The 27,324-nt window shown below is 45.6% G+C and overlaps 1 protein-coding gene across 3 annotated transcripts in view; it reads left to right on the top strand.

The window, feature by feature from the left end:
- Window positions 1-27,324, top strand: part of LOC139550442 (uncharacterized) — a 230,799-nt gene that overhangs the window by 57,822 nt on the left and 145,653 nt on the right. For all 3 annotated transcript variants that reach the window (XM_071361346.1, XM_071361347.1, XM_071361345.1), the window contains exon 2: window positions 16,847-18,613. In XM_071361346.1, coding sequence (XP_071217447.1) covers window positions 17,105-18,613 — 1,509 coding nt within the window. In that variant the 5' untranslated portion in view covers window positions 16,847-17,104. The remainder of the gene's footprint in view (window positions 1-16,846; window positions 18,614-27,324) is intronic.

Below are 27,324 nucleotides of genomic sequence, written 5' to 3'. Positions count from 1 at the left end.
AATGACGGCACGGACAACGCTGGGCCAATTGTGCGCCGCCCTATGGAACTCCCAATCACGGCCGGATGTGATACAGCCTGGATTCGAACCAGGGACTGTAGTGACGCCTCTTGCACTGAAAGGCAGTGCCTTAGACCGCTGCGTCCATGTGTGTGTGTTAACTATTTAACTGTACTAGAACGCTTAAAAGGCTGCTAAAATCCTAAATATCGGTTATTGGTATAGTTTTTTTTGGCAAGGAAATATCGGATATCAGTATCGGCCAAAATGTCATATCTGTGCATCACTAGTAAATATACACTGCTCAAAAAAATAAAGGGAACACTTAAACAACACAATGTAACTCCAAGTCAATCACACTTCTGTGAAATCAAACTGTCCACTTAGGAAGCAACACTGATTGACAATAAATTTCACATGCTGTTGTGCACATGGAATAGACAAAAGGTGGAAATTATAGGCAATTAGCAAGAGGCCTGCTGGAGGTCATTTTGCAGGGCTCTGGCAGTGTACCTCCTTGCACAAAGGCGGAGGTAGCGGTCCTGCTGCTGGGTTGTTGCCCTCCTACGGCCTCCTCCATATCTCCTGATGTACTGGCCTGTCTCCTGGTAGCGCCTCCATGATCTGGACACTACGCTGACAGACACAGCAAACCTTTTTGCCACAGCTCGCATTGATTTGCTATCCTGGATGAACTGCACTACCTGAGCCACTTGTGTGGGTTGTAGACTCCGTCTCATGCTACCACTAGAGTGAGAGCACCGCCAGCATTCAAAAGTGACCAAAACATCAGCCAGGAAGCATAGGAACTGAGAAGTGGTCTGTGGTCACCACCTGCAGAATCACTCCTTTTTTGGGGGTGTCTTGCTAATTGCCTATAATTTCCACCTTTTGTCTATTCCATTTGCACAACAGCATGTGAAATTTATTGTCAATCAGTGTTGCTTCCTAAGTGGACAGTTTGATTTCACAGAAGTGTGATTGACTTGGAGTTACATTGTGTTGTTTAAGTGTTCCCTTTATTTTTTTGAGCAGTGTATATAAAAAATATAACTTTTTTTATGTTTCATTATTTATTTATTTTCTGAAATTCAGTTGGATGGTCCTCCCCTTCCTTTTCTGAGGAGCCTCTACTGCTCAATATATACTCTATTACCACTGGAAACAATCTGCCCAGCAAATCCAATCAGGATTAAACTACCTGACCCAGCATTCATCCACTACCTAATCAGCACCAAGCAGTTGATCCTCCTCTTCCTCTCCACTTATCCATCCTTCTCCTCCTTATCATTTCATTTTCTCTTCCTCCTGCAAGTGCAGCACATTCTGTACATTCCTTACTGTAGCTAAAGATGGTATATTTTGTACAATACAAACCGGGATTGAGGCCTCACTTCGGTCAATCTCAGAAAAAGGGAAAACCATGCTCGGAGAGTATTTATGCTGTGTAGGAAGTGTTAACGGTGTTAAAACCAACACCTCCTGCAAGCTGTTCCTCCTTGGACACGTTGTCAGTGCATAATGACGCAAAACTACACCTGTCCTTGACATACAGCGTAAACATTATCAGCGAACCTGTGATTTGTTTTTTTTCTATTAAAAGCAATTAAATCGGGGTCAAAGTCTGAAAAAACAGTGCCGTGTTACAATTGCCCAATACAGTGACAGGTTTTAGTTGGAGAGCCTGGCATATTGTAAAAAACAGTATTTCCTGTGTGTGTGTCTCTGTCGTCTAAAGGCCCTCTGTAGTGGACATTATCTGGTTAGGACTTCTATTATTATTCTGTTCATTCTCTTTCATCACTGCTCCCTGGTAGCCTGGCAACAGAGGGTTTGTTTTGAGGACAGGTTAGTCCTTCCTAGTGCTTTTGTTCCTGTGCAGTGATTCACAATGGTGAATGGATTGAAGTCATCATGTCTTTACCCTCTGACTGGCTGGGGCCACACAGCGGATGTGAATGGGTGACAGAGAAAGACACACTGCAGGGTTAACCGACTGGGTTAACACACTGATCAACTCTGCAGGGAGAAAGAGATGGAAGACGAGAGAGAGATTGATAGAGAGAAGGAGAGGTGGAGATGGGAGAGAAGGAGAGGGGGAGGAATAGGGAGCGAGAGAGAGGTGTTGAGAGAATAGGGGGAGAGAGAGAAGAAGTAAATGGAGACGAGAAAGCAGGTTGAATCCTGGAATGAGCAAGAAAGATGAGGAGAGAGGTGAAAGAATCGGGAGAGATTAAATAAGGGAGGGGGACAAGAAGAGAAAGAGGGAGATGAAAGAAGGGAAAGGAGAGTGCAAGAGATTGATGAGAGAGAGTGAGAAACAAATTCTCACTTCACTCTGGACTGGAAGATTAAGGAAGATTAGAGAGATAGAGGGAGGGAGAGATGGACTGATAACTTCTACCACATGCCAGCCAGAGAGATATCTTTGAATGCCTAATACCCTGAGAGGGATAGAGAGACAGAGGGGGGGGGGAGAGAAAAAGGGAGAATGGAGTTAGGGAGGGAGAGAATGGCAGATACAGAATGTGTGTCTGTGAAAGAGACAGAATTGGAGTGATAAAGGGACGGATGGATCAGAAGAAAGAAAGAAAAGCTGTCTCAGAGGAGTCTTAATGGTAGTGGTCCGTGAGAGTAATGTCCCTGTCTCAGAGGAGTCTTAATGGTAGTGGTCCGTGAGAGTAATGTCCCTGTCTCAGAGGAGTCTTAATGGTAGTGGTCAGTGAGAGTAATGTCCCTGTCTCAGAGGAGTCTTAATGGTAGTGGTCCGTGAGAGTAATGTCCCTGTCTCAGAGGAGTCTTAATGGTAGTGGTCAGTGAGAGTAATGTCCCTGTCTCAGAGGAGTCTTAATGGTAGTGGTCCGTGAGAGTAATGTCCCTGTCTCAGAGGAGTCTTAATGGTAGTGGTCCGTGAGAGTAATGTCCCTGTCTCAGAGGAGTCTTAATGGTAGTGGTCAGTGAGAGTAATGTCCCTGTCTCAGAGGAGTCTTAATGGTAGTGGTCAGTGAGAGTAATGTCCCTGTCTCAGAGGAGTCTTAATGGTAGTGGTCCGTGAGAGTAATGTCCCTGTCTCAGAGGAGTCTTAATGGTAGTGGTCAGTGAGAGTAATGTCCCTGTCTCAGAGGAGTCTTAATGGTAGTGGTCCGTGAGAGTAATGTCCCTGTCTCAGAGGAGTCTTAATGGTAGTGGTCCGTGAGAGTAATGTCCTTATATTAGTAGCCATTTATATGAGTGTGCAGTAATCCTGGCTTGTCTGCTGGGTGGAGATAATAACAGAGCTACAGTACCCAGGTCCTCTATAGCTTCAGACATCCCCACACTCTCAGTCTAATACTATCCTCCAGTCCAGAGAATGCACACACACACACTTGTCCAGTCAGATAGTGGACATTTCAATACCTACCTACGCCAAGAACCGACTGACCCTTCTCTTCTCTTCTCTTGTCCTCTCCTCTTCACCATGCCCAAACACAGACACACTTTTAGAGCTGGGACGATAATTTCAAATTTATCGACACCGACCGTAACGGTCAGTAATCGCTGGTATTTTGCTGATATTGTTCATTACGATAAGTAGCCTACACTAGAGAAATGTGAAGTTTGAAATGAAATAAGTTGCTAATATGAGTGATTGTTAATGGGACAATTCATTGCTACAACCATCAAACTGGTAGTAGTGGTTAAAGGATAATAAAAAAAAATACTTATACACATTAATATTATAAATGTATAATTCTATTTATTGTTATGGCATTCATTCAGATATGGATTTTTATCCACATCGTCCAGCTCTACACCCATTCATGTGCTCCCTCTTATTGTCTCTTATTGTCTCCAGCTCCAGGTCAATCCCCAAGCTTAGACCTGGGCCCAATATTAGGGAAAGGGTTATACTGCACGCACACACACACACACTCACAACTTTGTATCAAAGGGGAGCCTCAGAGAGGCCACTGCAGCAGACTCAATCCGTCATGGAGGATTACAACGTAAGCTTCTAAACGGCGATAGATGCGGTTTTATGGAAAAACACCGGGCTTTCTAGAAGAGCGGCTCTGTACATTAGCAGAAAGGGGATTCTCCGGCTCTGCAGTATCCTTATTGCCAAGACCGTCATGATCGCTCTCCTATAAGTGCTGACCGTGGGCTACCGTTGGTCTTTGACCTTCCCACCCTACCCTCAGCCCCCTTGTCAATTGTCCCCTGGCCCCTGCCCTCGCAGTGTGTGGTTGGAGGATTTCAACTGTGCTGAGCAAGTTACCTCGGGGTAGAGGCGGGATTGGTGGTGGTGTGTGTGTGTATGTACAGTATGTGTGTGTGTTTGGACATCTTGAGCGGAGTTACAGCTGCTTGCTGGAAGCGAGCCAGATAACCCACACAGCATCACCCAGCATGACAACACTCCCTGAAATACAACACCCAACAAACTGTGATGTCAGAAATCTCCACATAGCACAACACTGAGAAAACGCAACTTGGAAATCTACTCTGACATTCAGCCCCACAACTCTGAACTAAAAACACAATATAAAATCTAATTCAACAACTAAAACAAAACTCACTCTAAGCCACAGAGGAAAGTGAAGTAGAACACACTGAACAAAGGTCATTCATCATTGTCACATGACATTTTAAATGTTAGCTAGAGCGTCTGCTAAATGACTATCTCTCCTTGGTTGCCTATCTGTCGGCACACAGTGCACATACACACACACTCCTCCATATTACATACAGTAGAGAGGCCCCACAAAGCTACCTGGCTGGCAGACAGCATAAAGCTACCTGGCTGGCAGACAGCACAAAGCTACCTGGCTGGCAGACAGCACAAAGCTACCTGGCTGGCAGACAGCACAAAGCTACTTGGCTGGCAGACAGCACAAAGTTACCTGGCTGGCAGACAGCACAAAGCTACCTGGCTGGCAGACAGCACAAAGCTACCTGGCTGGCAGACAGCACAAAGCTACCTGAATGGCAGACAGCACACAGCTACCTGGCTGGCAGACAGCACAAAGCTACTTGGCTGGCAGACAGCACAAAGCTACCTGGCTGGCAGACAGCACAAAGCTACTTGGCTGGCAGACAGCACAAAGCTACCTGGCTGGCAGACAGCACAAAGCTACCTGGCTGGCAGACAGCACAAAGCTACCTGGCTGGCAGACAGCACAAAGCTACTTGGCTGGCAGACAGCACAAAGCTACCTGGCTGGCAGACAGCACAAAGCTACTTGGTTGGCAGACAGCACAAAGCTACCTGGCTGGCAGACAGCACAAAGCTACCTGGCTGGCAGACAGCACAAAGCTACCTGGCTGGCAGACAGCACAAAGAAGATACTTAACCGCTCCCTCTGCGAAAAAAAAGAGAGAAAATAAACAAACAAACTGACCAATACAAAAACAAAATGATTTGAGATTGGGGCAAAGTCATTAAAATTACAAAAATAACTGTCACCAGCAAAATAAAGCAGAAGAGGAGGGGAGATATATGCTAATAAGGCTGGGACTTTGTGACTCCAAAAGGGGATTAAAAAGTGTGGCAGCAGAGAGAAAGAGAGAAAGAGAGAGAGAGGCTCCAGGTCCTGAAGCACAACACAAAACTAGCTCAACTCAACATTACCATGCAAATAAAAGAACATAGTGCTACAGTAATATAGTATGACAACACCACAACCCTCCAGGCCTACTATAGCCTACTGACCACCACCAAACTAATTATACATTATACATCAGTTGTTGCTGTCACGACTTCCGCCGAAGTCGGTTCCTCTCCTTGCTCGGGCAGTGTTCGGCGGTCGACGTCACCGGCTTTCTAGTCACCAGCGATCCACTTTTCATTTTCCATTTGTTCTGTCTTTGTCTTACACACCTGGCTTCACTCAACCAAATACTTGTTTATTATTGAACCCTTTGTTCCCCTTTGTTCCCCATTGTTTATGGTAATTCGGTCCGTCTTTGTGGGCTCGGTATGTTACTTTGTAAATTTGGTATTTTTGAGTAAAATACATTGATTACTCATATCTGCTGTCCTGCGCCTGACTCTCTACACCAGCTACACACAGGACCCTTACAGTTACGCTTTTAAAACAAGTACCAAAGTAGGCCCTACATAGACCTCAAAGCTTACTACATGATATACAATTCATATCATGCTCTAGTCTAGATTGATGTAATATCACACACGACAAGTACAGAGTGATATCAAACACTACCACTGAGCACAAGGCTCATTTGACCCCATGTCAGAGTAGCAACACATTAGTATGTTACAAATCACCACTGTTTAACAATCAAAAAGACGTAGCTGAGGGAGTTATTGAAGAAACTTTTATTGAACAGCGGTGGAAGACTATCGATCTGGATCAGGCGTCAGAAAACATTTCACTGTGCTGCCTGTGGAGATAAGCGTTTAGGGGTTTTAATGAAAGTGAGTTCTACCAAAAATTGATTTGAGCGTTCGGAGCGATTAAAGAGAAGCAATAATATTGTCTCCTTCACGGCTGTAGCCTTGTCGTCGTCTCCTTGTTTAGTGTCGTCTCCTGTCTGTATGTACGGGAGATATTTTCATTCCAACCTTGGGCATTTAAGTGTTTATTCATCTTGGAAATGTTCCCCCTCAAACAACGTGGCCCGCAGGCTCCCCGGTAACTCCCTTGAAAGGTAAACAGGCGAGGAGGAAGCAGAGGGCATCAGTCTGTCAGGGTCTTGTCTATTTCTTAATAAAACTAAAATACATTGTAAGGGCCTCCCTTTTCTATGAGGAAGGACAACCGTTAATGTACATGTGTTTCAAAGTCATAACGTGTGTGTGTGTCTGTGTGTGTCTCCCTGTGTGTGTGTGTGTGTTATAGATGGTACGTAATGGGTTGGAGATGCGTCGAGGGGATTGTTAGACACATTCTCTGGTGCATTAGCAACATGCTGCTCGCACGCACACCCACACACGCACACCCACACACGCACACCCACACACGCACACACGCACACGCACAACACTTCGCTGCAGGGAGAGTGTTCATGGATTCCGGGGGACGTTCTCTAAAATGTCAGGCAGCGTCTTGAGAAGATCAGATAGCTTTTTGATGTAGGAAGTCAGCCAGGCAGAAGAGCAAGAAAGGCCGTTTTGATGGGCATAAGGTGGTTTTCTCTAAGTGCCTCTGCAGACTGAGTGACTCAACACTCCTCTGTGTCCATGTGGAGCATTTCTACCCAGGAGACCTTTACACAGACCAGCAGAGCTGTCTGTTACAAAAACACCCTCTGACCTTAGGTTATCATTGTGCCTGTGCTTAGTGAAGCAACTTTTGTTATTGAAAGTCAGGAGTGTGTTAAGATATGATGCCCAGTTGAAATGCTTGTCACTCAGTGTTTGTGTATAATGCTTGGTAAAAGCTTGGTGGCATATTCTACTGTGCAAAATACATATTTTCTCTCTGTGTTAGAAACATAGAACTCTAGTCATACAGATTACTAAAGCTTGATAACACCTCCACTTTTGTTATTGAAATGTAGGAGCGTGTTAAGGTATGATATCCAGGTGTAATGCTTGTTAGTTGGCATCTGTATATAGAGGTATATTATGCACGGTAAAAGCTTGGTAGCACGATCTACCTTGCAAATACCATCTTTTCTGTTAAAAACATAGCTCTCTGATGGTTTCCAGTGAGAAGGAACTTGGGCAGTGCAGGGAGGGAATCAGTCTATGAATGATTTAACACTTGAGTGGATGTGAATGCCGAGAGGGGTCAGGGTTATAGTAGTAGTATATCCCTATACTTACACACTCAGCGCTAAACATGTTCAATTCATAGTAATCAGATTGGTCGTTTTTTGATTGTGCCATTGGGCTGTAGTAGTGAAGGAATGGATGGCGAATGAATGATATTTTCCCTTGAGGAAATTATGATTACATTGTGATGATTGTTAGACACGTTCTCTGGTGCATTAACAACATGCTGCTTGTACTCCCCCCACCCACACACCCAGACACACACACCCGCTATTCCTTGTACTGTATACCGTCTCCCACAAACAGTTTCACTTGAACCCAGAACACTCTGACCTTTAACCCAGCTATAGACCCCTCTGACCTTTAACCCAGCTATTGACCCCTCTGACCTTTAACCCAGCTATTGACCCCTCTGACCTTTAACCCAGCCATAGACCCCTCTGACCTTTAACCCAGCCATAGACCCCTCTGACCTTTAACCCAGCTATAGACCCCTCTGACCTTTAACCCAGCCATAGACCCCTCTGACCTTTAACCCAGCTATAGACCCCTCTGACCTTTAACCCAGCCATAGACCCCTCTGACCTTTAACCCAGCCATAGACCCCTCTGACCTTTAACCCAGCTATAGACCCCTCTGACCTTTAACCAAGCTATAGACCCCTCTGACCTTTAACCCAGCTTTAGCCAACTCTGACCTTTAACCCAGCTTTAGCCAACTCTGACCTTTAACCCAGCTATAGACCACTGAGGTTTTATCCAGCTACAAACCATTCTGACTGATCTGGGATGCTGTGGATCATTAGGCCCTGTTTGTCTTTGTGTTACAATTATCCTTTTTTATTCTAAGCTCTTGGAAGGGAGCGGCCCTGAAGTGGACTTATCCTTCTGCACTAAAACAAGGATTACACCCCTCTTCCTGGTTCTCTCCTTTTGTTTGTTCTCTGTCTTTCTGAGCTGACAGACCCTCCCATCTCAGGGTATGTACCTCTTCAGGCCTGGCAGGGAATGGCAGGTGACTGGTGCCCAATGCCCATGCAGCCGTATTGCTCACCGCTTACTTTACCGTCTTGTGACAGGTTTCACCTGCAGCCCAGACTTAGTCAGTGTGTGAGTGTATGAATTCCATCTGATTTATCCTAAAGGTCTTCAGTGAGAAGAAGTGAGGAGGAATGACTACTCATCCTCCAGGTCTGCTGATACAGTTGAAGTCAGAAGTTTACATACAATTAGGTTGGAGTCATTAAAACTTGTTTTTCAACCACTCCACAAATTTCTTGTTAACAAACTATAGTTTTGGCAAGTCGGTTAAGACATCTACTTTGTGCATGACACAGGTAATTTTTCCAACAATTGTTTACAGAGCGATTATTTCACTTATCACTTACACTGTGTCACAATTCCAGTGGGTCAGAAGTTTACATACACTAAGTTGACTGTGCCTTTAAACAGCTTGGAAAATTCCAGAAAATTATGTCATGGCTTTAGAAGCTTCTGATAGGCTAATTGACATCATTTGGATGTACCTGTGGATGTATTTCAAGGCCTACCTTCAAACTCAGTGCCTCATTGCTTGACATCATGGGAAAATCCAAAGAAATCAGCCAAGACCTGACTTCTGTGGGTCCGGAGGCGGTCCCCTGAGCTTTTTACCAGGAATGGTTCAACAGAAAAACATACACATTAGTGTCATGAAGAGGTTGTATTTGTGTTTTTTGTGTGGGGGTGTAGGCGGGGTGTGTCGGGGTGATGTACTGTAACATTGCTTGCGTGCAGTATAACTGTATGCGTGTGTGTGTCTGTGAGTTGAGAGAGTGTGTTTGTATGCATTTTATACAAGGGGTCTAATCCTGAATGCTTATTAATGGTAAAAACCACATTCCAGTTATTACCTGCTAAATCTTTGACGTTGAAATGCCTATTTACTTTCTAATCCGTCATCACCACCCAGCCAGGCAATTTATAAACTTGATCTCCACTATAAAAAGTATCTAGACATCTCCTCACATTTCTTTTAGACGAACAGCTATAGTCCGCTCGTCTAAAAGAAATGTGAGATAATGTCTCAATACTTTTTATAGTGGACATCTCTCCGACATTTGCAACATTGTTTCAATACCCAAATTTGATCTCCAGCTGTCCCATAGTAATGAACGTGTCCGGAGTCGGGACGAGACAGGCAGGCAGCGATTCTCAGCCAGTCGAAATCATGAATCAGCTGGAATAATTTTTATGGATACATACAAAGAAATGTAAATTGAAAAAAAGGTAAAACGAAACAAAGTACAGCTAGTTTGCAGTCTTTCCAGCTTCAGTTTGAAATGATTGTGTTTGCTGTGTTGTTGGCTAGCACTCTAACAACAGTGTCTTGATGAGAGAGCACATTTTCTATGCCAGGTGAAATCGCGCTTCATTAGCTCATTGTTATGGATGTATCTAAGTACACTAGAAAAGATGCTTATACAAATGCAGCTACTTTGTTGTTATGGCTGCACTTTTTGACGTGACTGTAAGTTAGCCGTAGTTGGCTAGCTAGCAAGCAAGGGATAAGAACGCTGCCAGCCAGTATGGCAATAGAACATTTAGAATGAACGACTGGGTCGCGTCCATAGATACAGAACAGACTGAATGACTGGGTCGCGTCTCTAGTAACCAAACCGATGAAACGAACGACCAGCCGGCTTGGGTAGTAACCCTAGATTTGTGTCGTGACTATCTTGAGGAAGGATGAAATAGTATGACTAAATTCATCAAAATAATGTTTTTAATGCTTTGGTAACCCGTTGTATAAAAGAGATAATGCCCTTGAAGTTGGTGTTTGGAGGATATATTGGCACGGTTTGCCGGCACTCGACATTGTCTCGGGCATAACACCTGTACCAATATATCCTCCAAACACCAGCTTCTCGGGCATTATCACTTAAATGTATTTGTATTAAAACATTTTGTATACAGTGTCTTGAATAATGAAAGTGAATGGCTGTTTTAGTTTTTTGATTTTGTTTGTGTTTTGGAGGCTGTCTGTCCTGGTGTACTGCTGTGATAATATGTTTGTGTAAGAGAGGAAGGGAGAGACAGACAGTGCGGATGGAGGTGAATCGTAATTTGAATTTTCAGTCTCGTTAAGCTGGCGACAGCCTTCACTGCACCGCGGCTCCCTGCGATCGATGGTGGAGATCTGCCTCTAATACTAACGAACCAAAAGATCATTTGAGTTTGGTGCCCAAGGAAGGGAAAAATGTATTAAGATATTTATGGCCCCAATTAATCAGTTCAGTGAGAAACTCACCCGGGGGGTGAACACGGCAGGAAGCAGAGGAAAGTTAAGATGAGGGGGTGTTCCACCGTCCACGTACCATATGCACCTTAATCACCTTTACCCCACAGTGAGGAGCCTCCTGGGGACACTATAGCTCATCAGTTTCTGGATGAGGAAGCCTAGAGGAGACAGGGCTGGTTGTCACACAGGTTGGTTGTCACAATGCTTATAAGTAAAAACCTGGACAGTGCTCTGAATTGAGTTGAATGTAGAAATGTGTTTATTAGAGATTAGTTTAGTAGAGATCCATGTTGTTCACACATGCCAACATCACAAAACATTTAGATGAGGAAAATGCCATTTCTAAGTGCCAGATGAGTAGTTATGAGCATTGTGAGTGATAACCAACCCGTCTCCTCTACCTTATACCGTGTGGGATGTAGAGCACGTCACCAGAGGCAGAATGAGGACAATTATTGACCGGTATATTTCAATAGACACAGCATGTGTAACACATACAACCTGTTATCAACCTGCCATGTTCCCAACCCTACCAATGTATGGTCCTACAGGTTACATCATCCTCTCATTAAAACACAGAGTCACACCCTCTAGACCAGTCTAAGCCACTCTGTTCGACAGCAGAATACAGTCCAGGTACTTACCTGGTTCAGCTGAAGGACTGCACTGACCCTGTTAAATCACTGGGAAAACACAGTCTCTGACACAACATCACAAATTGACACCAGTAATGAACCCCTCATCCAACCACACGTCCATATTCCGACCGGTTTAACGTTACCCTGGGAATTTATGTTGTGGTACTTTAGTCAGTAAATGTTCCACTTGATATATGAGTACTGTATAGGTTTCATAGTGGTATCGTGTGTCATCAATATGGCTGTTACCTGTCATTTTCAATGTCACTGGGCCGTCAACGGGAAGGGATTGGCCGATTGATTGGAGTTACGGAGAGCATAGAGGGTGAGGGACGCTACGACAGCACCATGATTGACACGGAAGGAGGAAAGGAGATGAAAGACGAGCAGAGGAAGGGACAGCATATTAAAACAAACCTGAGGCAGAGAAAGATAGTGAGACATCCATGGATAGATAGGCTGAGATGGTGAGACATCCATGGATAGATAGGCTGAGATGGTGAGACATCCATGGATAGATAGGCTGAGATGGTGAGACATCCATGGATAGATAGGCTGAGATGGTGAGACATCCATGGAGAGATAGGCTGAGATGGTGAGACAGCCATGGATAGATAGGCTGAGATGGTGAGACAGCCATGGATAGATAGGCTGAGATGGTGAGACATCCATGGATAGATAGGCTGAGATGGTGAGACATCCATGGATAGATAGGCTGAGATGGTGAGACAGCCATGGATAGATAGGCTGAGATGGTGAGACAGCCATGGATAGATTGGCTGAGATGGTGAGATAGACAAGGATAGATAGGCTGAGATAGAGAGAGGTGGTGAGACAGCCATGGATAGATAGGCTGAGATAGAGAGAGGTGGTGAGACAGCCATGGATAGATAGGCTGAGATAGAGAGAGGTGGTGAGACAGCCATGGATAGATAGGCTGAGATAGAGAGAGGTGGTGAGACAGCCATGGATAGATAGGCTGAGATAGAGAGAGGTGGTGAGACAGCCATCGATAGATTAGATTTTTTTTTTTTTTTTTTTTTTTTTTAATGTTTATTTCACCTTTATTTAACCAGGTAGGCTAGTTGAGAACAAGTTCTCATTTGCAACTGCGACCTGGCCAAGATAAAGCATAGCAGTGTGAACAGACAACAACACAGTTACACATGGAGTAAACAATAAACAAGTCAATAACATGGTAGAAAAAAAGAGAATCTATATACAATGTGTGCAAAAGGCATGAGGAGGTAGGCAATAAATCGAATAATTACAATTTAGCAGATTAACACTGGAGTGATAAATCATCAGAGGATCATGTGCAAGTAGAGATACTGGTGTGCAAAAGAGCAGAAAAGTAAATAAATAAAAGCAGTATGGGGGGTGAGGTAGGTAAATTGGGTGGGCTATATACCGATGGACTATGTACAGCTGCAGCGATCGGTTAGCTGCTCGGATAGCAGATGTTTAAAGTTGTTGAGGGAGATAAAAGTCTCCAACTTCAGAGATTTTTGCAATTCGTTCCAGTCGCAGGCAGCAGAGAACTGGAAGGAAAGGCGTCCAAATGAGGTTTTGACTTTAGGGATGATCAGTGAGATACACCTGCTGGAGCGCGTGCTACGGGTGGGTGTAGCCATCGTGACCAGTGAACTGAGATAAGGCGGCACTTTACCTAGCATAGCCTTGTAGATGACCTGGAGCCAGTGGGTCTGACGACGAACATGTAGCGAGGGCCAGCCGACTAGGGCATACAGGTCGCAGTGGTGGGTCGTATAAGGTGCTTTAGTAACAAAACGGATGGCACTGTGATAAACTGCATCCAGTTTGCTGAGTAGAGTATTGGAAGCTATTTTGTAGATGACATCGCCGAAGTCGAGGATCGGTAGGATAGTCAGTTTTTCTAGGGTAAGTTTGGCGGCGTGAGTGAAGGAGGCTTTGTTGCGAAATAGAAATCCGACTCTAGATTTGATTTTGGATTGGAGATGTTTGATATGAGTCTGGAAGGAGAGTTTGCAGTCTAGCCAGACACCTAGGTACTTATAGATGTCCACATATTCTAGGTCGGAACCGTCCAGGGTGGTGATGCTAGTCGGGCGTGCTGGTGCGGGTGCAGGCAGCGAACGGTTGAAAAGCATGCATTTGGTTTTACTAGCGTTTAAGAGCAGTTGGAGGCCACGGAAGGAGTGTTGTATGGCATTGAAGCTCGTTTGGAGGTTATATAGCACAGTGTCCAAGGAAGGGCCAGAAGTATACAGAATGGTGTCGTCTGCGTAGAGGTGGATCAGGGAATCGCCCGCAGCAAGAGCAACATCATTGATATATACAGAGAAAAGAGTCGGCCCGAGAATTGAACCCTGTGGTACCCCCATAGAGACTGCCAGAGGACCGGACAACATGCCCTCCGATTTGACACACTGAACTCTGTCTGCAAAGTAGTTGGTGAACCAGGCAAGGTAGTCATTAGAAAAACCGAGGCTACTGAGTCTGCCGATAAGAATATGGTGATTGACAGAGTCGAAAGCCTTGGCCAGGTCGATGAAGACGGCTGCACAGTACTGTCTTTTATCGATGGCGGTTATGATATCGTTTAGTACCTTGAGCGTGGCTGAGGTGCACCCGTGACCGGCTCGGAAACCGGATTGCACAGCGGAGAAGGTACGGTGGGATTCGAGATGGTCAGTGATCTGTTTGTTGACTTGGCTTTCGAAGACCTTAGATAGGCAGGGCAGGATGGATATAGGTCTGTAACAGTTTGGGTCCAGGGTGTCTCCCCCTTTGAAGAGGGGGATGACCGCGGCAGCTTTCCAATCCTTGGGGATCTCAGATGATACGAAGGAGAGGTTGAACAGGCTGGTAATAGGGGGTGCGACAATGGCGGCGGACAGTTTCAGAAATAGGGGGTCCAGATTGTCAAGCCCAGCTGATTTGTATGGGTCCAGGTTTTCCAGCTCTTTCAGAACATCTGCTATCTGGATTTGGGTAAAGGAGAAGCTGGGGAGGCTTGGGCGAGTAGCAGCGGGGGGGGCGAGGCTGTTGGCCAAGGTTGGAGTCGCCAGGAGGAAGGCATGGCCAGCCATTGAGAAATGCTTGTTGAAGTTTTCGATTATCACGGATTTATCGGTGGTGACCGTGTTACCTAGCCTCAGTGCAGTGGGCAGCTGGGAGGAGGTGCTCTTGTTCTCCATGGACTTTACAGTATCCCAGAACTTTTTGGAGTTAGAGCTACAGGATGCAAATTTCTGCTTGAAAAAGCTGGCCTTTGCTTTCCTGACTGACTGCGTGTATTGGTTCCTGACTTCCCTGAACAGTTGCATATCGCGGGGGCTCTTCGATGCTATTGCAGTTCGCCACAGGATGTTTTTGTGCTGGTCGAGGGCAGTCAGGTCTGGAGTGAACCAAGGGCTATATCTGTTCTTAGTTCTGCATTTTTTGAACGGAGCATGCTTGTCTAATATGGTGAGGAAGTAACTTTTAAAGAATGACCAGGCATCCTCAACTGACGGGATGAGGTCAATATCCTTCCAGGGTACCCGGGCCAGGTCGATTAGAAAGGCCTGCTCGCAGAAGTGTTTTAGGGAGCGTTTAACAGTGATGAGGGGTGGTCGTTTGACCGCGGACCCGTAGCGGATACAGGCAATGAGGCAGTGATCGCTGAGATCTTGATTGGAGACAGCAGAGGTGTATTTGGAGGGCAAGTTAGTCAGGATAATGTCTATTAGGGTGCCCATGTTTACGGATTTAGGGTTGTACCTGGTGGGTTCCTTGATGATTTGTGTGAGATTGAGGGCATCTAGCTTAGATTGTAGGACTGCCGGGGTGTTAAGCATATCCCAGTTTAGGTCACCTAACAGAACAAACTCTGAAGCTAGATGGGGAGCGATCAATTCACAGATGGTGTCCAGGGCACAGCTGGGAGCTGAGGGGGGTCGGTAGCAGGCGGCAACAGTGAGAGACTTATTTCTGGAGAGATTAATTTTTAAAATTAGAAGTTCGAACTGTTTGGGCATAGACCTGGAAAGTATGACAGAACTTTGCAGGCTATCTCTGCAGTAGATTGCAACTCCTCCCCCTTTGGCAGTTCTATCTTGACGGAAAGTGTTATAGTTGGGTATGGAAATCTCAGAATTTTTGGTGGCCTTCCTAAGCCAGGATTCAGACACGGCAAGGACATCAGGGTTGGCAGAGTGTGCTAAAGCGGTGAGTAAGACAAACTTAGGGAGGAGGCTTCTGATGTTGACATGCATGAGGCCAAGGCTTTTTCGATCACAGAAGTCAACAAATGAGGGTGCCTGGGGACATGCAGGGCCTGGGTTTACCTCCACATCACCCGAGGAACAGAGGAGTAGTAGGATGAGGGTGCGGCTAAAGGCTATCAAAACTGGTAGGCTGAGATAGAGAGAGGTGGTGAGACAGCCATAGATAGATAGGCTGAGATAGAGAGGTGGTGAGACAGCCATAGATAGATAGGCTGAGATAGAGAGAGGTGGTGAGACAGCCATAGATAGATAGGCTGAGATAGAGAGGTGGTGAGACAGCCATAGATAGATAGGCTGAGATAGAGAGAGGTGGTGAGACAGCCATGGATAGATAGGCTGAGATAGAGAGAGGTGGTGAGTGGGAGAGGTGGGAAGAGAAAAAGACAAGGAGGAGGACAGGGAGGAGGAGGTGGAGGGGTAGTACAAGGTTTTTTCTAAGAAAACGAGTTGTTTAAATGGAGAGAGTGAAGTAAGGAAAGAGTGCAAGAGGGGGAGGGAGAAGGACAAAGGAGCAATCTTTTAGGAATATTCAGACCTCAGCCATGCCCCAATGACTGTACTGACAGGGCCTGTCTGTAACACAACACTGCTCAAACGTTACACACCAACACACTACACTGCACAAGACAAGACAGCACATAGTTAAACAAAAACACTACACAACTCACAAAGTAACTCCAAATACTACAAGAAAATACACACAACTAAGAGCATGGATCAGTATTGCGAGTGACAACACAGTGCGACCTACTGAACACTATGGTCACAGAGTGTAACAACAGCTATCTGACTTCACCGTGCAACGCACCAGTGCTTGTGTAAATGTGATTGCCGCTCCGTTAGTGGATCTGTCCTGCTTGTTCATCTGTGAGTTCTCCTACTTACCTTGCGGTGTTGCTCCGCTTTTAATTAGCATTAAAGTTTTAACTTAATTATCTTTATCTTTTCTCTCAGGTTGTTCAACCCTCCGTGGAGCACTGAATGAGACGTTCTGCAAGAGGGGAAAAAACAGCAGAGAGGAGCCGTGAATAGATAGCGATTTTTTTGTGGGAAGGGCACCTGCCCTCCAGCTTAGTGTGAAGGGCACGTAATGGAAGAGTGAGAGGGGGATACAAGGAAAGAGAAATAGAGTAGAGAATGAAGACAACCGGAAAACAAGTACTTCCTCACAGCAAGTGTCACTCAAATTAGCTCATCTCACCACAAGCCAAGATGATTACCAGGAATCTGCTCCTATTGGTCTCCCTATGTCTGTGGGAGGGGCTTATGAGAGAAGGTTCAGCCACTAATATCGTCAGGAGAAGAGGGGTGGGCGGGGCTCACTTGCTGAAGTTAGGGGAGAACAGAGTAGAGAACCAATGGGATTCAAGTGTGGATTCAAACGCGATGCCAATGGTGACTCTTAGAAACTTGATTGGTCATGACCAGTGGGTTGATAGTGGCTCCAAAATACCCCAGAACCATGCAGCCATAACAGCTAATAAGGAGAGGGAGACTTTTAAACCTAATCCCGTGTTAGACTTGGAAGAAGACCCTGTCAAAAAAGGGGAGTCAACTCTGTCTGTGTCACTCAATGACAGGGAAGCCATCCAGGAGAAAAGGCTTAGAAAGAGTAGGAACAGCACCAAAAACGCTGAATATCCCACCAAGACAGAGAGGATGGAGAAAGTATTCTTAGTCCACCACAGGCTAGACATGTACTCCAATAAAACGAGATTCAAATCCCTTCTCCAATCCAGAGTCAGATCAGATCTGAGCGTTCACACCACGGGGCTGCCAGGCAGAGGACTCACTAAAGATTCAACAAGAAACTTAAACCCAACCGGCAGCTACGGTGTCCTGAAACTACTGTCAAAAGAGAACCTGGTGAGGATTGTGAACTCACAGATTCAGAGCAAGAGCAGCCGAAGCAGAAAGAGAGATTTGATTGATGTGGATCGCAGCCAGTTGGAGGCCCTGAAATTACCGAAGCAAGACATGTCTGTCACTCAAAACCATTTCACATTGGATAACCAAACTGCTCTGCCACATGTAAGCGCTGTGACAGATGCTGAGCTCAGTCCAGAAGAGGCTGTTCACACTTTAAGTGTAGCCACTCCAGATTCTGGTGTGGGAAAGGACAACTCTGAGATGAGGGGTTCAGATAGCACAGACACCTGGATGAACAAGCACATCTCTCACCCTCTGTCACTGCCTATGAATGAGGTCAGTCTCAACACTGAGAGGGAGGTGACCAACAGTCAGACTGACCCTCCAGCCACGACCAAGCATCTCCCCTCAAACGTCCCTTCTCAGACAGATGCTGGCCATCCCTCAGTGTTCACCCTGCAGCCCCAGGGAAAGGGGACTCAAGGTTTCGAGGAGAGTCTTCTTCACACAGCCGGACCACGACTCAAGATCCTGAGTCCAAGTGCCCCTCAAGACCCTGTAGTTGGCGCTACAGAGTTAATCAACAGCAGCCATGTCCTCAAACTCCGCCCAGACCCATACTGGGGGGTTGGCCAGGACAAGGCAGCCAGTGGGGTGATGACAGTCGAGTCCGAGCCCGGTAATGGCTGGGGCCTGGTGTTCCAAGAGGCGGAGTCAGATGAGGAGGAGGAAGAGGGGCCTGGTCAGACGGAGGGGGAGGGGACTCGGTCCCGCAGCAGAAGGAGTTGGATCTGGAACCAGTTCTTTGTAATTGAGGAGTACAGTGGGCCGGAACCTGTGCTCATCGGAAGGGTAAGAGGAAACATTATTAACTTGTTCATTAGTTCTATGAAGCATTTTTTGTGTCTTTTTCTGTACCAGGGGTCTTCAACTCCAACTCTGAACCCTACAACTGGCAAACCTGATCCAAGTAACCTTGGTCAAGATGGAAGACCATGATTAGTTGAATCAGGTTTACTGCACCATAAACAGTATACAGTCTCCTTGACTTTTTCCACATTTTGTTATGTTACAGCCTTATTCTAAAATTGATTAAATTGTTGTTGTTTTTTCTCATCAATCTACACACAATAACTCATAATGACAAAGCAAAAACAGGTTTTTAGATTTTATTTTATTTTTTAAAATAAAAACCTGCAATATCACATTTACGTAAGTATTCAGACCCTTTACTCAGTACTTTGTTGAAGCACCTTTGGCAGCGATTACAGCCTCGGGTCTTCTTGGGTATGAAGTTTCGAGCTTGGCACACCTGTATTTGTGGAGTTTCTCCCATTCTTCTCTGCAGATCCTCTCAAGCTCTTTCAGGTTGGATGGGGAGCGTTGCTGCACAGCTATTTTCAGGTCTCTCCAGAGATGTTAGATCGGGTTCAAGTCCGGGCTCTGGCTGGGCCACGGAAGGACAGTCAGAGACTTGTCCCAATGCCACTCCTGCGTTATCTCAGCTGTGTGCTTAGGGTCGTTGTCCTGTTGGAAGGTGAACGTTCTCCCCCAGTCTGAGGTCCTGAGCGCTCTGGAGCAGGTTGTCATTAGATCTCTCTGTACAGTGGTTCGTTCTTTAAAAGTTGCAGTGTGAACCACTGGTACCATTAATGCTAGTTAGTGCTAGTTTGACCACCAGTGGGCATCTTTGAGAAGCATTTGATAGCCTTCAGTAGTGGCTGTACTAGAGAATGCAGGCACGTGGGAGACCGGGGTTCAATTCAACGATGGGGAGGAAGGAGTAGGATGTCCTTGTAAATAAGAATTTGTTCTTAACTGACTTGCCCAGTAAAATAAAGGTTACACTAAGAGCATAACATTTCGACACCTTAATTTTCTCATTCTAGTCTAACCAATACCCAAACGGAGATTCAGTGAAAATTGAAATCATATTGATTTATCAAGACCAGTCCCCATGCTTGTTTCAGAGGAGTGCGAAATGGTACTAAAATAGTTGTAGGCTATTGCTTCTAACTTCAATATGCTTTTTAAATACATAAGACCTACACCACTTTTAACAGCACATTACTCAATACTGGTGAGACTCATGTCGCCTACGGTAGGCCTTCTCTCAGCCAATAATTACATATAGAGGATTGGAGGATATTTCTGTAATTCTGTGAAATTTATTCCCATAGTCATTTGTTATGGATCCATAACTAAATAAACATCAGCATTTTGAAAGAGTATTTTTATCATTATTTTATTAATGAAAGCATAAAGATGCCATTATTAGTTACATTGTTTTAGTTTGAATGTGTAGACTGGCACTAAGAACAGAACAATGGGAACGTTTCCCTAGTCAGTGCCATTATTAGTGCAATTCCCCTTAAAGTGTTGCCAGCGTGGCGGGGTGGGGTTCCACCCCGCCTCCCCCTTCCTCGTCCTCCCTTCCCCATGGGCTAGGTCGGTCTTCTGTGTGCGGCTCTGCGGCCCATCCCGTGCCCCCTGCCCTTGTGCCTTGAACCTCGCGTGCTTTCAGTGGATACAGCTGGAGAACTGCAAGGCAATCCCATTGTGCGCCACTCGGGAGCCATGACCAATATATCCAAAATATATTGTCCTGCTAATAACAGGGTTAATAACAGGGTTAATAATATATCTGTGAGAATATCCAATGGGCTTTTATATAATTCTCAACTAATAATAATAATAATAGCTTTGTTTAAAAAATAACAATATTTTGGAGATGATTTTGTTTTCAAATAACATAAAATGAGCGAGAAAAGGCCATTCTTAAACATGGGGTGAGACATTGTTACTAATTTATAAATATAGCCAGTTTGTTATTTAGAATGATTTATTTCTGTTTTTAGAGGGAGAGAAACCAAAAACCTGCAATCATCTCATGGGTCTCCCAGTCGAGGGCAGCACAAGTATTGAACCAGCATCTGTAGCAACACGGCTTGCACTGCAGTGTCTTAGACCGTTGCGCCACTCAGGTGCTGTATAACGTGACTGGTCGGGAGTGGGCTACAGTACTACAGTAAGAGCAAAATAATCCTAATAAAATTAAATAATAAAAACCTTAGTGTAACAACAGTTGTAGTAAGTAATACTGAAGTCGTGCACAATTATCAGTTTCTATTTAGGTTTATGTCGCCCATTCATTGTCAGTTAGAGACACAGTAGGACCCAAAAGCATATTCAGTGATCTAACTCCTCCTTGCGCTGGTCTGGAGCAATGAAGTGGTGACGTAGGGTACCGTACTAAACCACAAATTACCTCTAAATCCCGCAGCATAATCGCAAAACTTTTAGTGGAGCAACCACTGTACTTTGCTATGTTCATCTTTCCCTCGATCCTGATTAGTCTCCCAGTCCCTGCTGCTGAAAAACATCCCCACAGCATGCCACCACCATGCTTCACCGTAGGGATGGTGCCAGGTTTCCTCCAGATGTGACGCTTGGCATTCAGGCCAAAGAGTTCAATCTTAGTTTCAGCAGAGCAGAGAAGATTGTTTCTCATGGTCTGAGAGTCTTTAGGTGCCTTTTGCCAAACTCCAAGCGGGCTGTTATGTGCCTTAATGAGAAGTGGCTTCCGTCTGGCCACTCTACCATAAAGGCCTGATTGGTGGAGCGCTGCAGAGATGGTTGTCCTTCTGGAAGGTTCTCCCATCTCCACAGAGGAACTCTGAAACTCTATCAGAGTGACCATCGGGTTCTTGGTCACCTCCCTGACAAAGGCTCTTCTCCCCCAATTGCTCAGTTTGGCCGGGCGGCCAGCTCTAGGAAGAGTCTTGGTGGCATTGAAGAGTCTAGGAAGAGTCTTGGTGGTTCCAAACTTCTTCCATTTAAGAATGATGGAGGCCACTGTGTTCTTGGGGACCTTCAATGCTTCAGAATTGTTTGGTACCCTTCCCCAGATCTGTGCCTCAACACAATCCTGTCTCGAAGCTCTATGAACAATTCCTTCGACCTCATGGCTTGGTTTTTGCGCTGACATGCACTGTCAACTGTGGGACCTTATATAGACAGGTGTGTGCTTTCCAAATCATGTCCAATCAATTGAATTTGCCACAGGTGGACTCCAATCAAGTTGTAGAAACATATATTTTGAGTCTCATAGCAAAGGGTCTGAATACTTATGTAGATAGGATATTTCTGTTTCTTATTTTTTATAAATTTGCAAAATATATAAAATAAAAATTTTATGGGGTCATTATGAGGAATTGTGTGTAGACAACCTCTTCTTAATCCATTTTAGAATAAGGCTGTAACGTAACAAAATGTGGAAAAGGTCAAAGGGTCTGAGTACCTTCCAATGCACTGTAGCTCCCCAGAAACACAGTTGGAGACCCCTGTACTAAACTGTCCTAATTCAACCCTAACCTGTATTCCCTTTATATATACCAGTGGTACTATTTCATTGTCTTTAGGAGCTGCGGGTTTGTATTGTATGTGAAATAAACCTCCAATTGGCATTGATTTACATCAGCCCAGTCTACTCTGGTGCCTTCCAATCCCCACGAAGACTTATATTAATCAATGAGGCACTGAGGCTCAACTAAAGCTCTTGAACCATACAGGCCCCTGGGACCAGTCATAACTAGCACCAATCCACACACCAATGGGAATTGACATCTTCATGAGAATGAATGTAGTCAAAGTTTTATCTCATTTCACTCCAGGTCAGGACCTGTCAATGTCCACTCTCTCGTGGCCAACATTCCAGTAGGTCCGGTAGAATGATATTGCAATCTGGGTGATTTACATTTTACGAGCATAGATTTATCACTATTACATTTACCACCTCAAAACACTAACAGCGGCTATATTTCTCCCCCTTCACTCTGATAATTCATTATAGCAATCGTGTAGCCTTATTCATCCTGCTCCTTTGGTTTTCAGAGACTTACTGTGGATGTGGGTTAGGTCACGTTGACTAGACATGAGCGTACTCAAGCTCTCCCTCTACTTAGCCTTAGAGTAGTGTGTTGTATACGCTGCTGTGTGTAGATGGCTACTGTTTAAGTCAGTGTTGCCAGTCTGCTGAGTAAATGAATAGTAATGATCCTGTGTGAGTGCTGCGGGCTGTCAGACAGCACTGTGAGAAAAAGATAGATGGGGGGAAAAAAAACACTCTGTAGGAAATGTCTCACTGTCTGCAGATCCTATTTTATAAACGCTTAGGCCAAATTGCTTCACGTTTTATATCCAGCTGTACAGACAGCCAGGCATGGGGCCCTCCGACAGAGAGAAGTCTGTAAGTAGCCTACTGACTATTAGGAAATGCTTCATTTGGGCACTTCAGGCAGGCCTTATAGTACATGATGTACGATAGCTGAAAAATTGCCCAAATTGATACAGAACGGGCAAGGACAAGATGCATGAACTGAGCTGAATGTCCAGTGGTACAGATGGCCAGCATTGTAAGTCATTAGTGCAAACATGCTCTGGGGAGCAGGTATTTATGCCTGCAGATTGTATTGAGCTCTATGAGGGAACACAGCCAGACCACACACACGCCATATGATATTGCTGACACTTGGAGTCCTCCCAGAACACCAATTGTGTTTGTGTGCGTACCGGTGTGTGTGTGTGCACGAGTGTGGGTATGTGTGTGTGCGTAATTTGTATCAGAGTGTATCAGCGATGTACATACATGGATAATGCTCTTGTACATCTTAATGCTCTTATGAATGTTTAATCTTCCGGTTCTGGCCCAGTACAGGCTACAGGCTACAGGCTACAGGCTACAGGCTACAGGCTTAGCTGGAACACACTGAAGATCAATGGGAGCATGATGTTTTGCTTCTCCTTATTAGAGACATGATTATGGATAGAGAGAACTCTGATGGAGGAGCATGATGAATACTATATAGACTCCCAGTGCTTGTATACTGCAGTTCAAGGTCTTAGCCAACAGACACAGAGAGACATGGACACACGCACATGAACACACACACACACACACACACACACACACACACACACACACACACACACACACACCACACACACACACACACACACACACACACACACACACACACACACACACACACACACACACACACACACACACACACACACACACACACACACACACACACACACACACACACACACACACACACACACACACACACACACTCAGATTACGATGCTATAAATAACCCTAACCCTAAACATTGATTGTTATACATTAAACATGGTTAATGCCACAGTTCCCTGGTGGCAGACAGTCTGTGCCTGGTGCTGTACTGGATGTCTATGTTATCTACTGGTGGAGCCAGCATCTCAGCCTGGTGATAATTATGAATGTAACTTCTGTTGTCATCACATGTTCTGTAATGGGGCTTTCAGATTCTAATGAAATGGAATGAAGTGAAATGGAATACTGATAGAATACAGAGTAGAGAGGAGAGGAGCGGGAGTAGACGTACGACTCCAGCCGCAGGGGGATGCCGGCAAGGGGGATGGCCCCGAGGGTGAGGAGGGGCCGGTCTGCGAAGGTGGAAATCCCGGATGATGTTGGGATCCAGAATGTCCTCCACCGGAACCCAACACCGCTCCTCTGGACCGTAACCCTCCCAGTCCACTAGGTACTGGAGCCGACCCCCACGATATCGGGAGTCCAGTAGGGATCTGACGGTATAGGCGGGACCACCTTTGACATCCAGGGGAAGCGGAGGGGTGTCGTGGGGGACAGCCTCAGCCAGGGGACCAGGAACCACCGGCCTGAGAAGGGAGACATGAAAGGAAGGTGAGATACGGTAGTCACTGGGGAGCTGTAATCTATATGTCACCTCGTTGACCCTCTGGAGAACCTTGAACGGCCCCACAAACCGGGGGCTCAGCTTCCTGCAGGGCAGGCGGAGTGGGAGGTTCCTGGTGGAGAGCCAGACGCGATCACCAGGATGGAACATGGGAGCCTCCCTGTGGTGGCGATCCGCCTGCTCCTTCTGACGGTGGATGGCGCGCTGGAGTCTTACATGGGCATACCTCCACACTTGTTATGTGTGCCTGAAACACTCATCCACTGCAGGAGCTTCGTTCTGGCCCAGGGTCCAGGGCCGGCTGATAACCCAGAACACACTGGAAGGGAGTCAGCCCGGTTGAGGAGTGACGTAACGAATTCTGGGCATACTCCGCCCAGGGAAGGAATCGGGCCCATTCTCCCTGCCGGTCCTGGCAGTGGCTCCTCAGGAGCCTCCCCAGCTCCTGGTTCATCCTCTCAATCAATCAAATGTATTTATAAAGCCCTTTTTACATCAGCCGATGTCACAAAATGCTATACAGAAACTCCGCCTAAAACCCCAAACAGCAAGCAATGCAGATGTAGAAGCACGGTGGCTAGGAGAAACTCCCTAGAAAGGCGGAAACCTAGGGAGAAACCTAGAGAGGAACCAGGCTCTGAGGGGTGGCCAGTCCTCTTCTGGCTGTGCCGGGTGGAGATTATAACAGTACATGGCCAAGATGTTCAAACGTTTATAGGTGACCGGCAGGGTCAAATAATAATCACAGTGGTTGTAGAGGGTGCAACAGGTCAGCACCTCAGGAGTAAATGTCAATTGGCTTTTCATAGCCGATCATTCAGAGTTAGAGACAGCAGGTGCGGTAGAGAGAGAGTCGAAAACAGCAGGTCCGGGACAAGATAGCACGTCCGGTGAACAGGTCAGGGTTCCATAGCCGCAGGCAGAACAGTTGAAACTGGAACAGCAGCAAGTGGACTGGGGACAGCAGGTGGACTGGGGACAGCAAGGAGTCATCAGCCCAGGTAGTCCTGAGGCATGGTCCTGTGGCTCAGGTCCTCCGAGAGAAGAGAGAAAAGAGAAAGAGAAAGAGAGAGAGAGAGTTAGAGGGAGCATACTTAAATTCACACAGGACACTGGATAAGACAGGAGAAATACTCCAGATATAACAGACTGATCCTAGCCCCCCGACACAAACTATTGCAGCATAAATACTGGAGGCTGAGACAGGAGGGGTCGGGAGACACTGTTGCCCTGTCCGACGATACCCCCGGACAGGGCCAACTAGGCAGGATATAACCCCACCCACTTTGCCAAAGCACAGCCCCCACACCACTAGAGGGATATCTTCGAACCACCAACTTACTACCCTGAGAGAAGGCTGAGTATAGCCCACAAAGATCTCCCCCACGACACGAACCCAAGGGGGGCGTCAACCCGGACAACCCCCAATCAAGTGACGCACCCCTCCTAGGGACGGCATTGAAGAGCACCAGTAAGTCAGTGACTCAGACCCCGTAATAGGGTTAGAGGCAGAGAATCCCTTTTTCAAAAATGTTTGAGAGGAATGGGAGATTTGATATAGGCCGATAATTTTTTATATTTTCTGGGTCAAGGTTTGGCTTTTTCAAGAGAGGCTTTATTACTGCCACTTTTAGTGAGTTTGATACACATCCGGTGGATAGGGAGGCGTTTATTATGTTCAACATAGGAGGGCGGAGCACAGGAAGCAGCTCTTTCAGTAGTTTGTTTGGAATAGGGTCCAGTATGCAGCTTGAAGGTTTAGAGGCCGGGACATTTTCATCTATGTGTCAAGAGATATAGTATTAAACAACTAGGTCCTGGCAGTTTTGTGCAGAATCAGGACAACTGAAATTTGGAGAAATACACAGATTTAAAGAGGGGTCCGTAATTTGCTTTCTAATGATCATGATCTTTTCTTCAAAGAAGTTCATGAATTTATCACTGCTGAAGTGAAAGCCATCCTCTCTTGGGAATGCTGCTTTTTAGTTAGCTTTGCGACGGTATCAAAAATAAATCTTGGATTGTTCTCATTCTCCTCAATTAAGTTGGAAAAATAGGCTGATCGAGCAGCAGTGAGGGCTCTTCGATACTGCACGGTACTGTCTTTCCAAGCTAATTGGAAGACTTCCAGTTTGGTGTAGTGCCATTTCCGTTCCAATTTTCTGGAAGCTTGCTTCATTGCTCAGGTATTTTCTGTATACCAGGGAGCTAGTTTCTTATGAAAAGTGTTTATTGTTTTTAGGGTGCGACTGCATCTAGGGTATTACGCAAGGTTAAATGTATTTCCTCAGTTAGGTGGTTAACTGGTTTTGCACTCTGACATCCTTGGGTAGGTGGAGGGACTCTGGAAGGGTATTTAGGAATCTTTGGGTTGTCAGAGAATTTATAGCGCAGCTTTTGATGATCCTTGGTTGGGGTTTGAGCAGATTATTTGTTGCGATTACAAACGTAATAAAACGGTGGTCCGATAGTCCAGGATTAGGAGGAACAACATTAAGATCCACAATATTTATTCCACGGGACAAAACTAGGTCCAGAGTATGACTGTGGCAGTGAGTAGGTCCGGAGACATTATTATCTGCCATGACTACAAGGTCCGATAGGAATTTAGGGAACTCATCGAGGAATGCTGTATACGGCCTAGGAGGTCTGTAAACAGTAGCTATAAAAAGCGATTGATTAGGCTGCATAGATTTCATGACTAGAAGCTCAAAAGACGAAAATGCAGTCCTTTTTTTTTGTAAATTGAAATTTGCTATCGTAGATGTTAGCAACACCTCCGCCTCATTTAACACAGTA

The sequence above is a fragment of the Salvelinus alpinus genome, chromosome 23 (genome assembly GCF_045679555.1).
Source record: "Salvelinus alpinus chromosome 23, SLU_Salpinus.1, whole genome shotgun sequence".
Taxonomy (NCBI): Eukaryota; Metazoa; Chordata; class Actinopteri; order Salmoniformes; family Salmonidae; genus Salvelinus; species Salvelinus alpinus.
Note: the sequence above shows the minus strand (reverse complement) of the source record. Positions and strands in the feature narration are given on the sequence as shown.